The 16,326-nt window shown below is 38.0% G+C and overlaps 1 protein-coding gene across 1 annotated transcript in view; it reads left to right on the top strand.

Annotated features, from left to right (window-relative positions):
- Positions 1 to 16,326, top strand: part of MOXD1 (monooxygenase DBH like 1) — a 51,659-nt gene that overhangs the window by 26,020 nt on the left and 9,313 nt on the right. The window contains exons 5-8 of the mRNA XM_086744849.1: positions 6,414 to 6,593; positions 8,892 to 8,994; positions 12,181 to 12,347; positions 13,777 to 13,968. Coding sequence (XP_086600975.1) covers positions 6,414 to 6,593; positions 8,892 to 8,994; positions 12,181 to 12,347; positions 13,777 to 13,968 — 642 coding nt within the window. The remainder of the gene's footprint in view (positions 1 to 6,413; positions 6,594 to 8,891; positions 8,995 to 12,180; positions 12,348 to 13,776; positions 13,969 to 16,326) is intronic.

The raw sequence follows: 16,326 nt of genomic DNA, 5'->3' as shown, positions 1-16,326 counted from the left end.
AACTGTGGCTTTGCTCTGCCTCCTGCGATTCACTCACCAAAATACACACCTTTCTAAGTAAGCAGCACAGTATAAATTCAGAAGCCCTAAGGACAGGGAGCAATTTAAAGGGCTTTATTAGTAATGAAGACTGAATTTAGGATCTGGATTGTAAAGTGAGAAAAACAGAAATGGGGGTTCCCTCTGTACATGCAACTGATAGGGCTGATCTCAGCAAAGACTGTGGCAGCTAGTCCATGCTAGACTGCAGCCAGCTGAGCACTGGAGGTATCTCTTTTAGTTTTAACTGTTCTGTGGCATTAATTTTGATGCTTTCTGACAGACGAAGTGGAGGCACTGGGAGGGTGGTCCCTGCCTGACCCCGGGATGCGTGGACTCTGGCCTGGAAGTCTGCAGCAGATTAGTGTCCCAGACCTGACTCTGGCCTGGGTAGGCTTTTCTCCTGACATGAGATAGCTGTTAGGTTGTTAGGGTTAAAATCCTGGCCTGCCCTGAGGTCATGAACTTAAACATCTACCCCAGCTCAGAGGCATATTTTCAGCTCTTGTGTTTTCGCTCAGCACATCTCTGGGTTGTATGCAAAAAGCAACTAGTGTTTTTTTTTTTTTTTTTTCCAGAATATTTATAAGAAAATACAACCATATTATTATTGAGTCTTTTTCTGGAATACATGGAATTTTTTTTTGCTGAAAAAGATCCAACTTTATTAAGCCAAGTATTCTAAGTATTTGCTTTTCTGAAGAAAAATCTAAAACCTTAAGAGATGTTTTAGATAAGTATTTGTTCATCCCACAACTACACTTTCGAAATGCAAAAAAAAAATCAGAAAAAAATATTGATGATTCCTAATAAAAAGACATTATGTCTACCTTTGAAGAACTTTTCTAAGTTAGACAAATATTTCAATAGAGGTACATGGTACACATCTGTGAAAGAACTACAAAGACCAGAGTAATCAGTAGGAAGGTAATAGTTCTTCCTGAGGATGAGGACAGAAAGCACAAGCCTTCTGCTACAGCAATTCTCTCAAGTTAACTCAGCCAGCACTCAGTTTCACAACCATCACTTTTTGGTCTGAGTTCACCAGGGACATGGCAAACTCATGTAAGTAAAATAACCAACCACAGGCTAGAAATTGTCTTAGTTATAGCAGTGCCAGGACAAAATCTTGTGTCAAATTTTTGCTCTCAATTTTGAAATTCCAGAATAATGTTTATTCACTGTGTCACCACTGGCTACATACACAAAGTGTTGTGTAAGCCTGTGGCCTTATTTGGAGTAATTTATATGGCAATATACCATCCCATGGTGTCTTCGAAGTGTAAGATTAAGTTGAAGCTACCTTTTGAGCCAGAAAAAGTAAAATATTTTTCACTGATGTTTCAGTGTAGGAGCATCACTGCAACAAGATAAAAAAGCCTGTTACCATTTTCATATATAAAAATAAATTCAGCATTTTGTTTTCTGAAGTTCAGTGCACAATATTTTCTAACAGGGACACTATAGGGAGACTATGGATGTAGTTTACTAACTTGTCATCATTCGCACAAGCAAGCATGAAGAACAGACCGCAGCTGTTAACATCAAAGAAAGCAAAGCAAATAAAAAGGGAGAAAAACAGAAATAAGCAAGAAAGACTTCCAGGTTTCTGGAGATATTTTTCCCTTGTAGGGAGTCTAACTTGTTGGACCATTTGAGCTATTTGCATTTTCATCCTGTTTAATATATCATACATTAGTATCTTGACCCCGCTTATCAGCAGCTTGACCTGCAAGGCTCTATTGTGTTACAATTTCGGCTTGTTTTTTTAAAAAAACAAAGACATGTGGTGCATTCCGTTTATGCAGTAGGTAAGGAGATAATAGGAAATACAGAAGAGAGGAAGAAAAATTGAAGCTGTGTAGCACAAGACTGGCAGACATAAGCATTTTCTTTGTTTATGTGATGTCAGCCTGTTGACTAGAATAGAGTTTCTGTTAAATTAACAGGTGGAAAGCACACATCTTATCTGTATTAACTAACTTGATAATAAATCGAAAATTTCTTCATTATATTCTTTGAAATTCAATATTTTGAGAAATGCTAAGAGATACAGTATGATGAAAGGAGCTCTGTAAAACCTCTCAGCCTTCCTGATGAGTACAGGTCGTGCTAATATAACACATCCATACACCATAACACCACAACCATACTTTTGGTTGCAGAAAGCATTTTACATTTGAATACAGTGTATTTTAAATATCTCCATCTTTGGAAACCCTGATTTGATGTGGTGGTGGATTATAGCACATCTCTTTTTTTTTTTTTTTTTGTCTCTGTTAGTGGGGGTCAGACTGAATCATATATGTCAGCGTGCTTGTTTAGAAAGATCTTTCACGCAAGCTTTCAAGAAAGGTGAAGAGGATGCAGAAAGTAAATCATCATGAATAATAAAACAGGAGCTTCTTTCTGTGGATTTCATGAAAGGCAGGGGAGATTGTGTGTTGTTGCATGCACTTATTTTTTGCAGTTCCAAACATTTTCAGCATTTTGATGTAGGGTGAATATAGGGCTTTTGTTACCTGAGCCTCTGGCAGTTAGGAAATGTCAAGCAGAAAATGCACTTTGCCTGCAGGGAAAGAAGTCATCGAGGTGCCTCAGTGGTGCAGTATCTCTGCAGGCTTATTCACAACATGGCAAAGAGATGAACCCTGACAGCTTGGGCTTCCTTGCATGTGAGGAACAGTGGAAGTGCCACAGATGAGCCAAAATGTGGAAAATAGGTAGTTATATGCATATTCCCTTTTAGTCTCCTTTCAGCCTCACTCTTGACTCCCTTGGTAACAAGAGGTGGGTAGGGGTTAGGAAGGAAAGAGGAAGGAACTACGTTTCGAAGTCACAGGTTTTCTCATAATTATTGAAAGTGAGAGGTGGATTCCCATTTTCACTCCAACTCATCTGAATTGCTTAAGTTATCGGTGGCTGAAAATGTTATTTGAGAGTCCCCTTACAGTACAGTATGATGCCTGCTTTTATCATATATTATTTCACTCTCTTGCCCTAGCTGAGCACAGTAAATTATTATGTTTTCGTAAGTATTCTAGAGGTTGCACTATTTCCTGAGACAAATTAACAAGACAGTCATGGTGACTGTTCAGGGTTGGCCCACTATTATTGTGACTGGAGACCTGCAAAAATAGACCTTAGCTTAGCTTAAGTCTCAGTTGTGTGATTTAGGGATTAAAGATTATCAAAAGCTTAAAAATTCAAATAACTGGAAACTTTGAATTAAAAAGTCCATGTTTTAAAAATGAATTCCTAGAGTTAGGGATCAAGGCTGAAAAAGGGCTGTTAAAATAGGAATAAACTTGTAGGAGATGAGCCCTTTCAAATTGTGTTATCATTCATTGGGGCTGCAAGTACTCTGGAAACCAGGCCACCCTGATCGAGTTATTTAGTTGTAGATACCTGCTGTAGCAACTTATTTTACACCTGGGACTACTTATGTGCATGTTCAAATGCATTAGTAATTTGCTGAATTTGTCCCCATATTTGAAGAACTTGGTCTCTGTTCATCATTGTTTTTAAGGCTGGCCAGAAAACAAGACTTTTGTTTATTTGAGGAAAAAAAAAAAGAGGGTTTGGAGTTTCTGTTCAGCTTGGAACAAACTAAGCTGTACAGATGCTCTTTGTGGAAAGTGCAAGAGGAAGAGTGAGGCAGCCTAAACCACTCACTTACTCTATAAGCTAAAATAACAAATGGCTGAGTAACTGGGGCCGCGCTCACCTGGGATGTCGAATGACATGTTTAAATCCCTGCTCCAGTTAATCACTACAATAGAAAATCAAATAATATTTCTTAATTTTCTGCTGAAGTTATTCTAGTAAGTAAATACAGCTAGCTATTCATTGGATCAGAGACAGGGAACCCAATGTGTCTAGGGGGGTCTGCTTCTCTTCTTTGTCTCGTTTCAATCAGAAATGATGCTGTGATCCTTAGGGAGCTGGCTATTAAAATATTTCCATACATTTCTGAGAAATGAACAATTTATAATTAATTAGATTTTCCTAAGATTTTTGTCAATAGATTTTTTACCATCTCTAGTACTTTCCTTTTTTTTTTTCCTCTATTTGTTTTAAAGGGGAGACAGAAAGGTGGCACCTCTTTAACCAGATTGTAATGAAAAATGTGGAAAAGGTGTAACTTCACTGCTGCTTTTCATTATTTATTTGCACATCTGAAGGATATAAGTTGTCCTACAAGATGCATTGAAAGGATGCTTAAGGGTTTGTTTTAGCTTTTTCCCTTCTTCACTAAAAAAATCTGAACAAATCTACTTTTTGAAGTGCTGTTATTGTTTAGGTAACCAACACTAAAAACCGATGACAGGATGTGAGTTTCTAATTTTGGTGATGTCCCATTGTTTTGAGGGGAAGCTGGTTTTGAAGTAGCGATTGTAAGCACAGCAGGTGCTGGGATCTTGTAGCAGCAGGCAGAAATATCACATGTTGGGACAAAAATACTCTTTTTTTTTCTTGGTAAACACAGAGATAATATTCCCATAACCATTTACCGGACTAGCCTAAACATTATGTGGAACCTCTGAATTCTTGAGATATATACTGCTATTTAATGTATAAGCTGCCATGATGTATATGTGTTTTGGTTGGTCATATTTGGGTTAAATATGCAGGTATATGATGGAGCAGAGGGAAGAAGCGGCATCAGGCTGAAATGGATTTCTGAGTCTTTGTGAGTCAGTCTGATATATTTGTGAATAAATTCTTATATGATGGGAAAACTAACTCTTATCTCCTTCAAAAATAACTTCTGCTTCCATAGTACAGTAATTCACAATGAGGGTAACACTAACTGAAATAGAGATTACTGAGAACGGTACAGAAGATCTCTTGTGAAGTATTTCAGTCTTGCCACCAGAACAAAACTTTGATGCGTCCGCACAAATTGGAATCCTTCCATTGACTTCTGAGTGCAGTGAAGTGGGTGGTTTTGTGTTGTGCACTTCTTGGACAAACATGCAGGTACTCAGCAGTAGCTGGACTCCCCAAGAACCCAACTTGAATGATATTTTGCAGATTCATATCAAGGAGGGTGGTCTTGATAGGCACTGGCTCTGGTTGCTTCTTCCTGCCCTTCCTCTTTTGTAATTGGTTTAGTGGTTTGAACAAAGTGCAGAGAGATAAATTTCTGGTAACAATATTGTGCTGACAATATTTAAAAAATGTAATAAACTGTTCTTGCTTACCCTGTTTTTATCCTCTGGTAGCTGGGGCTCATGTGCTTGCAAAACAAAGGGATGCACAGTTAGCATGTATATACATTTTTTCCTGTTTAAAATACGTCCACTCCTAATATTAAAAGGCAATACTGCGTAGCACCCTACATCTTAAGAACTGCATTGCAAAGCTTTACTTTTCTTATGTAAACATTAGTGTTTATCTTGTTCAACTTGAAGGTAGATGTGATAGAACAGGATGCAATCTTTGAAAGCAAAAGCAAGGGAAAAACTCCTTTCATTTTAATACTGTTTTCTATACGCTGGTATTTTGTGGAATATGATCTTTCTGAAAAGCAAAATAATATTTTTCAGAAGTATTCATGTTTGCCCCAGGGATGTCATCTCTGACAGAGATGATTTAACATCATCTGTCCAAATAGATAGTGAACACTGTTATGTGGGAATGGAATAATTTCAGCCTACCCTGAAGTTTGGTGGTCAAATTATACTGGGGGCACCCGGGCACCCCTGAGAGCCCTCCAGCTCATTACTGCCATAAACAGGCTGGAGCACTCGACCTCTCAGGAATGACTTCATGCTAATAAAGTCTTTACAACTGAGCAGATTTTAAAATCATTCTAGTTTCTTGTAGATGTCAACAAAATTTGAAAGTCTCTCTTCAGCTGCTGGGACTGTGGAGTATACCTCCCGGCTCACCCTAGATGTACAGAATCTATGCTGAGCTTCAGTTTGAAATACTAGAAAAGAGGCAGAAACAGGGATGAAGAGTTCTGAGTAGTTCAGATACCAAGCTGCTTTAGCCAAACACACTTTCAGCTGGTTTATATCCTCTTCATGCTGGAATGTGGCTAAACAAGATTGAGTAGGGAGAAAGAGACAAGTGACAGTGGAAGACTGGAGTGGGAGAAGGGAGAACAAGACAGATGGCAACAGAGGTTTTGTCAAGACACAGAATTTTCTTCCTGTCCCCCATTGAATCACTTGGACAATGACATTTTTAGTGCTTGGGGTTGCAGAGTGCTGAAGTAACACGTTGACCTAACTACAATCTAATGTCAAGTCTCCTCTTTTAAAATAAATGCACCACATAATTTTTATTTCTATCTGCATATCTGGATTGAAATAGTCACATTTGAGATGTGTTTTCTTTCTTTTTCATTTTAACATTGACAGATTGAGCCACTGATCCAGAAAGGCCATGAGAATCTGGTGCACCATATCCTGCTCTACCAGTGCAGCAGCAATCTGAATGACAGTGTGCTGGACTATGGGCATGAGTGCTACCACCCCAACATGCCAGACTCTTTCCTTACATGTGAGACGGTCATTTTTGCTTGGGCCATTGGAGGAGAGGTAGGATGAATGTCTGTGTAGTCTTGTTTTGTTCATGAATTGGGCATTAGGAGGATGTGTATCATAATGAAGCTTCTTCCTAGTACATTAGTGATTACTGAATCTGTCTGTTTTTAAGGATACACAATCACAATCCCTAAATGCCTCACCAGTAAGGCCTCAACTTCTTGTTTGCCTCTTAAGTATGAAATGCAATGAACATCCTGAGTGACAAGCTAAAAGTAATGAAAATCGCATAGAGGGAGTTGACGCCTTAGGGGAAGAAAGATGACTTGGGAGCATGGAAGTCTGTTGCTGTATCAGCTTGGCCCATATGATATGGAAATACACTGTCTCCAGCAATGACCAATATCTATTACCTGTGGAGAGTGACAGAGAGAAAAGCAAGTCTCTGTAGATTACTGCATGAAAGACATGGAGGCAAGATTTTCCGAATGAAGGTAGACATGAATTTAATTCATTTTGTGCTTCACTAGGACCTGGTTACAGTGTTGCCCTGTTCAGGCGTATCATTCTGAAGTTTCCTCCCCAGCCCAAAGAGACATCATTTCAGTGTAGGAGTGATCCTATGTCAGTGCAGAGCCAGCACAAGGACCACTTTGCCCATGGCAATGGGGCATAAATACAGAAAACAGAGTCTCTGGTGCCATGTTGACCCCAAGCTGTGTTTTCAGCTTATTTCATGTGTTAATTTAGGCTGCAGTTAGTGCTTTCAGCTGACATAAGGCATCATTACTGCCAAAAGAATCCAACTCCTTCTTTACCTCCTTGATTCACTATGTGCTCACACAAACAATGGTCTGGGCACAGAGAGGGACTGGGGTGATGATAGTTTCTGGAGCCTTGGTTTCCCAGCCTGCAGTCCAAAACTGTCTTTGAGTACTGCACTGTGAGGAAGCCAGAGCTGCTACACTGACCCATCAAAAGAAGTTTAATCCACTATGAGCATTATCCCTGACGTATGCTTTGTGCATTTTCGCCATCAGCTATGCTCTGACCTAGTATTTCTACTTTCCACTGTCTTAATCTGAGTGAAATAAAAACCTCATATAAATAAGTTATAATTTGAGGAGCACTATGGAGGCTTTTGCAAGGATGATCCCATTGTTAAAGATCTGTAGAGAGGAATTTGGCAAATATGGATTACATCCAGGTTTACTGGACTACTCACTTCACTTCAGTTTACCATGACGTAGAATGGAGATGATATTATTTATTACTATATACTATGATTAATTAATGTCCATCAAGCATAAGAAAGTTGGGACCTCAAATTGTACATTTCAGAAAGTTAGAATCTCAAATTGCAGATTAAAATATTAACTATATATGATAAAATGATGCAGATGAATTCCTATAAAAGTGAATTTGGTAAATGAGTTCACTTAGAAGATACTGCTATTTCAGTTTGAATCAGGAGTGAGCTTTTAAAGTAAATCTCCCAGTATTCCCCACTTACCAAGCTCTGCTTATCATCACGAGTGGTTTGAGAACTTGCACAGCCCCCTTTGGGGTGAAGATAAACTGAACGTGCAGGGGTGAACCCAGCACCTCCCAGCAATAAATGGGGTTCAGTGCATGGGGTCTGCCCAGAGCTTGTCCAAAGGGGCATCTTTTGGGGACAGTGGGTCCAGCACAAGCTGTTCCACTGTGCAAAGCTATTTCTTTTGCACTACCTGGCTTGCTTATATAAATGTAGCCATGAAGATCATCTTTATTGTTCAAATAATTTTACTTAAAATGCAGTGACTTGTGCAGGAAAAACAATCTAATTACATACAACTTCAGTATTCCCTGGAAATTACTGCTTTTAGAAACTAGGAACATTTAAAATGTAAATTCACTTTTTCATAAGGGTTTTATTGTCAGACAAACTGCTTAATGATGCAATGTTTATACATTTAAAATGGAATTTTCCTTTTCCACTCAAGTAATAAATACAGGTTAAATAATCATAAAATTACAGAATAATACACATTGGAAGAGACATCAGGAAGTCTCTAGTCCAGCCTCCTACTCAAAGCAGGGTCAGCAGTGATGTCAGACCAGTTTGCTCGGGGCTTTATCCTCTAGCAAGCATAGGATCTACTATTTTGTATTGTCATAGTTATTTAGTGTATAATAAATATGTTATGCCACAATGCCACATTCAGAAAGTTTTTAAAAAGTTGCTTTGTAAATTTTATCATGAATATGATTGTATAATTGCAAAAAAAAAAAAAGTAGATGTATTTATAAAAATAAATTAACTCTTAACCACAGCAAAAATACTTTAACTCTGCACGTGTTGATTTCCAGGGCTTCACCTACCCTCCTCACGTTGGCTTATCCATTGGCACAGCAACTGACCCTCAGTTTGTCCTTATGGAGGTGCATTATGACAATCCATCGTACACAGAAGGTTTGTACCCTCACACTCTTTAAAACATACAAGATTGGAAAATGTACTAGACACAAAGGCTTCTCATTGCGTTGCACGGTGAACAGGGCAAATACCAAGCTGAGGCTTATTTTTCCCTGCTCAATAGTTCCTGGTTCCGAGTGGTTTTCTCACTACGCTCAAAAGCTTAACTTGAAGTCAGTGGGAGATTCAGATAGACAAAGAATTGTGGAGCAGGTGAATAAATCTCCTTTTATCACTACATTATTCATATTATCTCTCTCTCCTTTCCTTTTGCTGGGAAATCCAATCAAACTGAGAGAGACCAGCACAGCACCCAGACTGTGAGGCAGCAACACAGGGAATGAGCCTTTTATTCATTTTCTTTAGCTTTTTTTTTAAAGACATCTGCCTGAACTGTGGGCAGTTTGTGAAGGTGAAGTATAGACTCAGGTTGTTAACCATTCACTGAGTAAAAGCAGTTTCTCTTAAAAGATAAGCTTTTCATTTATAATTATGTTTTAAAATCTTCTTTCTAAAATTCATTTATTTTTAGAAGAAGCAAAAGAAAGAAACCAGAGAGCCTCAGAAAATCTAGGGAACTTTGAAGCTAACTTTTGAAATGATAGGTTGTTTTTTTTTTCCTTACACAAAAGTTTTTTGAGCCGTTGTACCTGAGAATATTCTGGTGTTTACTATATATTATCCGAATAAAATCCAGTGCAGCACAGTGTACTGGTCTTTTTTTATACTTCCATGTGTTTAAATAAAATCGTCTGTGTGGATTATTGTGTTCTGTCTTACTGTTATTCCTCCTCTTTCTGTTATTCTAGATGAACTATCTCAAAACTTTTATTTAATGACAGACTCTTGCCCTTTGGCATGCACTTTTGTGTGGGATACATTAAACTTCATTTGCATCTTTGATCTTGCATGCTTTTCCATCAAATGTTACCTGAAAGCCTGAGAAATCACATGCAGAAAAACTGTTTTCAAATTGGGCATGTCCCCATATTCACTATTTTATTAAAATCAACTGTGCTGTATGATACTGTTGTTTTAGTTCAAGTGGAACGTATGAAAACTGGGAATTAATAATGTTTCATTTCCTTTTTAAGCAACAGGGAAAATTTTGCCTTATTGGGACAGTCCTAGGTGAACATAGGGTCAGACAGTATAGGCAGAGCAAGGTGACTGTAATCAAGATCATGTTTCTCTCCTCTCTGACAAAATACGTGGTACAAGATCATGCCAGGAGTGGGAGGGAGTAGACCTGGGTGCTCCCACTGCTTCGAATGGAGACACACAAGTCCTCCTGACACAACACCTAACCTGCCACTGGGTCACCTTCATTTTCCTGTTTCAGGATCTGCATTTTCCCAGCTTGGGTCTTGCGGTTAAAGACTGCATTGTTAGCCTCACGTTGTGACCTGGGGTAATGTTTGCCTAAGTGACTCACACTAGTAGTCAGTACTGGCTCCCCGTTAGACTCAAAAATGTTTGAACTGCTCCTAACTTGGCTGGTTTTGAATGTTTCTGTTTATGAAATCCTTAACGTTCACTTTTAATTGGAAAGGTGGCCTCTCTCTTTTGAGATTGTTTATCAAAAATTCATGTTGTAAAAATTTTTGTAAATTTTTTTTTCTAAAAATTTTTTAGATATCATAAAAACTTCTGGCATTTAGATATCATAAAAACTTCTGGCATTTAGATGTTAGCCACAGGCTTGAAGGGGAAATATCACAAAGGAAAAATTTAAGTTGATGAGATTGTATAAGTAGCTTCAAAAAGGGAATGAGTATGGATTCCCAAACAGATGAAAACTGGGATGCAGGACAGGATATATCACCTTAAATGTCACAATTTGTATATTGCAGGGTGTCTCATAGTTGATTACCATTCTTAATTGGCTATGCATAGTTCATATCCTTTGTTCTTTAATAATTATATACTACTCTGTCTTAGGTATTTTAGTGACTGGGTAACTTGGTCCCTGCTCTGCCCCTCTGTCACTTGCCCATCTTAAAATAGCCTGCTGATTTAATGTTGATGTAAAATTTGGTTTCAGGCACTGCTATGTCCAGTATGTTTTTTAGAAGACCAATATAGGTCACTAGGAAGGCTCTTACCTTCTCTGAGATACTTGGTAGGTTTTTTGTGTTTTTAATTTTCAGAACTGAAGTTTGAAAAGGGTTAACAAAGAAGAAAGTAAGAGATGAGCTAACAGAACATGGGGCTTGTGCAAGAAAAAATAATCTTTTTTTTTTGTTTGTGTTTTTCCTAATAAAAATGACTAATACAAGAGAAATAATTATAAACAGTTAGATGATAGAGGCAATGTAAATTCTAAGTAGATACCCAAACAAGTGCATATGACTAAACAGTTAGATGAATGAAATAGATTCATATAATTTTGACTTTTAAAAATGACAACCTTTTTTACATCAGGTTTTGGTTCCTTAAAACTACTTTTTGAAATCAAGAGAAGTGCTTGAGTGAGAGGAGTGTTAAAATTCTATGTAGTTCTCTAGTCCACTTTACTCAAGGTGCTGATACGATCTTCAAGTCTGGGATTTAGGAAGCCAATTTTCATATGTTTAGTTGATACTATCTTAATAAGGGAGATTGCAAAAGGGATGTATTTGGTCATTTGAGGTATGCTGTAATGTGACAAGCAATTAAAAAAAAAAGAAAAAATATAATTAATGCCAGGCCGCAAGGTGAAGGAATATATAAATTCACGAGTAGAAGAAAACATATGGCTTGAAAAATTAAAATAAAAAAAATGCACAACAACTTTAAGCTCTGCTTTAAATATTTCACTTGAAAATCGTATGTGGCACCTTTTAAGGTCTTATTATTTCCTTGTATTGTTTGCTCTCTCTGTGAACTTCCTTCTTTTCTGTGAGGTCTGCGTTGGATGACTTAGTGGAAGGGACACAGGGGCTATGGGCAGCACATATTTTTCGTTCACATCTGAGCATCACAGATATCAACATACTGTGTTTAACAACCCTCCTGTGGGCTGCCCGTTTATTACTTCCTGCATATGGTTTGACTCCTTTCCAGGTTATTGAGGCTGATTCCTCGATTTTCACATAAAAAAAAAAACTTAGGACAAGGCTTGAAAAATGTGAAACAATCGGATTTTTTTTTTTTTTTTAATACTGGTTTACAGCCATGGTTGACTGTGCTCTTTTGTTGTAGGCTTAATCGATAACTCTGGTCTGAGGCTAATTTATACTCCAGTTATAAGGAAATATGATGCTGGGGTTATTGAAGCTGGTCTTTGGGTCAGTCTCTTCCACAATATCCCACCGGGCATGCCTGAATTTGTGTCAGAGGGTCACTGCACACTGGAATGTCTGGAAGAGGTATGTCTCCTGCCTGAATTCATTGGTTTTCATTCTTAGAAATAGTTTTGGACAGCCTCTTTAACTTCTTGGGAAGATTGATAGTTACCAGTTAAAAGACATATGAGCAAAGGCATCTGCTACATGGTGCCCTCCAGAATGTTGAGTCTTTTTGATCTGGGTATTTGGGGTGCTCAGTGTTCAAGCTGCTTTACTGATATGAGTAATACTGGATGACACAATGCTTGTGATGATTTAATTATGTGTTCAATATATAAGTGTACATTATTTTCCATGGCAAAGCTATAAATAGGCTGGAATAGTTAGCCCAGAAAAAAATGTTGAGAGAGACTAATTAAGATCTGTGCATGTGCAAAAGGCTCCCAATAGTGAAGTGAAAGCCTGAAAGGTGTTCTTGGACCAATCACAGATACTAAAGACTTCAAATGGTTTTGTTGTATGGCCCACAGCACGAAACTATGCATTCATTGAACACTTGGTTTCCTTAGGGTAATCTAAATATCTCCACAGATAGTGGAAGCATTGTTTAAAATCTTTGATTAATGTGTCACGGGAGATTCTCATATACTTTGTCATTTATAGAGAAAGGTTGAATCAATGCTCACTAAGATGTGGTTTGGAGTGACAGGCAAATTAGATATGGTATTTAGATTTGTTCTTGCTGGTGTTAAGTGTTGCATATTATCATAGCATTTTTCAGCTTAAAAACACTTGAGGAATCTATTATTGTGATGTTTCTGACCTTAAGGCTGTACTTGAAAGGTACTGCGGTAACAGATTATTTCTAGTTTGGGATCTGAACAAGAATCAAAGTTTAGCATACCAAAAATTCAGATCCATAGATCTCAGCTAGAATTCCTGTCAATTTAGAAAAGTTATTTTAAAAATGTTTTTGACCTAAAAAAGGTTTCTAGTCATCTACCAGTTGACTTGAAGATCGGAAGTAGAGCATATTATAATTGCAGCCAATTAATTTGAAGTGCTTCTTTTAGCACAATATGTCATTCATAACTGCATAGAAATTATTTTTCACAATAAACATCCACATTCAGCAGTACCAGCCAATAGCAATAAAGTAATGTGCAGTTTTTTGTAAAATACTCTTGAAAGTCTTAATCTATTGAGAATTATTGGCAGTCCAGTTGATTTTCATAAAAACTGTGTGCATTGGGAGTCAAAACATGTTTTTATTTTATAAAAAAAAAAAATCACAGGAAAAAAGAAACCAAGACTTTTTTGTATATAAAACCTTAATTTCACATACATATTTGTTTTAGCTCCAGACTGCATTTTGCTGTAAACTGAGGGAATCTAAAATGCATTTATTAATATATTTTCACTCTGTTTATACATTACATTACATTACATTACATTACATTACATTACATTGCATCTGGGCACACTGATGGTGTTGGTTTCCCCTGGCCAGGCTCTAGGTGCTGAGAGACCTGCTGGGATTCACGTGTTTGCGGTACTTCTTCATGCTCATCTTGCTGGAAGAGCTATCAGGATGCGCCACTTCCGCAACGGCGAGGAGCAGAAGCTGCTTGCTTATGACGATGAGTTTGACTTGAACTTCCAGGAGTTTCAGTATCTGAAAGACGAAAGAACCATCTTGCCAGTATGACACTCCTAATTCTTTCCCTGAAAGTGTTTGAGAGATCGTGTGCCTAACATTTACTCACACTTAGGATTACTTTTGCTACAGAATTCTTTAATGTTTTGTCCATTTTTCCACTTATTGCAGAGTGACTAATGCATTAAAGTTTCAGTGTCTCAGGAGACACTACAGAACGGACTTGGCCCATCAAGTCAAGCTATTCTTTGGATATGTTTGGTGTCCACAACTATTTGAACTTTTCTGTTATAAATGTTTGAACAAAGCAGATTTTAAAATCACACGTGTGCCCAGTTGTGCTATCTTTGTGCTTCCAGCCAGCTGAAGAATGGGAACACTACCACGTGGCTTTACAGAGCTGCTGGAGCCAAATAGCACATTCTGAGTATTTGCAGGCAGCAAGTATCCAGCATTGCAAACGTGTCTACAAATCAGCCAAGTCTTCTGTCTGTTTCACATTTTTGTTTGTTGTTGGGAGTAAAACTCTGTGCTCATGAGGTTTCACTGAGTAAACAAAACCCTTCGGAAGAAGAAATCATGCAATTCTGTCTGCTGTTCTTGTGAGAATAATGTTGTATATCTCTTAGAAAAATCCCAACTGCAAATATATCATAAAGCAGTAGCTATCCGTAGGTATTGCATGAAAAGAGTATATATTTTTCTTAGTTGAGTCACTCTTGTAAAAATTTTTCACTCAACTTTTGTTAGTTCCAGCTGGAATCTGTTTTTGAATCTTTGGCCCAAGGACAGAAAGCTTAGTGCTGCAAAGGTTGAGGCTCCAGATCTGACCAGGAGAACAGCTGGAGATGTGCCTGTCCAGGTGCACGTGGGCAAGCCTGATACTTGATGGAATTGGTCAGACGCAAAATATCAAACAACTGGAATTTTTTTTTTTTTGTGTGTGATTGAAGCCAGTAAAGAAAGAGAGCTGGAAAGACCCTTGGAATGACTGAACTTCAAGTATGGTCAGGACCTCCATAGTTTAAACTTCCAGGCTTCTCTTCAAGTCCTTTCCTCTCTCATGTCTCTTCTCCCACACTGGAATACTTTCATATTTCTCCTTTAAAGGCAAGAAGCTAAAATGCTAACTTTCTAATTTAATTTCTACAGCAAAACATGGATGTTCAGGTGCAGCATTTACTCTTTGATGTACAACTGCTTGTACTCCACAGGGACTTCAAAGACAAACTGGTGTTACCTCCTCCAGGAAATAAGTGTTGAAGGGTTTAGGAAGGGGGCTGGCAGTAGATGACAGGTTTGGAGAGAAAGCCTGTAATATTTTTAGGGAAATCTATGTAGATTATAGAAAAAGGCCTCTTAAATTCAAGGACAAAAGGGAGTAGACAGCAAAAAGACTAAAAGAGGCATTTGATTGTATCAGCGACTTAAAAAAGACAACTCAAGTAAAAGCAGGAATTCTGTCTCTGAAGTGAGCCTTTCTCATGACTTTTATTGTTTTCATCTTGTGCAAAAACACCAGTACAGCTTTCCATACATCATTCTGGTGTAATTCTGACCACAATCTAATCAATTAATTGTTAATATTAAAGTTTTTGTTATTCTCTCCTTCTGCCACCTCTCCCAAGGGTGTATCCTTCTTTCAGCTTGTAGAGTCCAGGTTATTTGTTTTCTTCATGTACTAGGACTCTCTTCTGAATTTGGCAGCAAAAGATCTAATCTCACAGAAGGAATACTTTTAGGGATTGTTATCCAGTCTGTAAGCCACAAGAGCCAGAGACCTCGCTGGTGACAACCAGCATATTTCCTCTGGGAGCAGCGAAGCTGTGCCAGTTCATGCTGCTTCAGAGAGCTCTGTCTCCATTTGGCCGACACAAGGCTGATGCACCTTCTTCCAGCAGCCCAGAGTACAGTTAGTGCTAGCATTGATCTGGCAATGAGAGAGCCCATAGGAAAGGAGAAATTCGCAACCTTTGAAGGGTGATCTGATTTTTTTCAGGGAAGATTATTACAATGGGTTATAAGGGAAGATGCTAGTACGAGAGAAATGAACAAAAGCGAATAAACCTCTGGCATCCTTGTGATATGAAGTTCCCCCAAAATATCAGATTTTTGACATCTGTCTATGTTCTTCAATATTTTAATTCTCTCTTGATTATCATGGTGATTTTGAGATTTCGATTTGGTCAGGTACAGGGATTAAAGGTACTACCAAACTATAGATGAGTTTGTCAAGACAGCAAAAAGTTAATTGTATGTACTTGAGAAGGTAAGTATTCAGCCTTTCCCATACATATCTGTCAGTATAGTTAAGTTTTTGCCTGCCACTCCTCTACTCCCAGGCTTGGCAGAGAAATAGTTGTTATTGTGATGTGGAAAACCTTCTTTTCCTCATTTGGCAAG

This window comes from Chlamydotis macqueenii, chromosome 3 (assembly GCF_036417535.1).
Source record: "Chlamydotis macqueenii isolate bChlMac1 chromosome 3, bChlMac1.mat, whole genome shotgun sequence".
Classification (NCBI taxonomy): domain Eukaryota; kingdom Metazoa; phylum Chordata; class Aves; order Otidiformes; family Otididae; genus Chlamydotis; species Chlamydotis macqueenii.
This window is presented reverse-complemented; position numbering and strand designations above follow the sequence as displayed.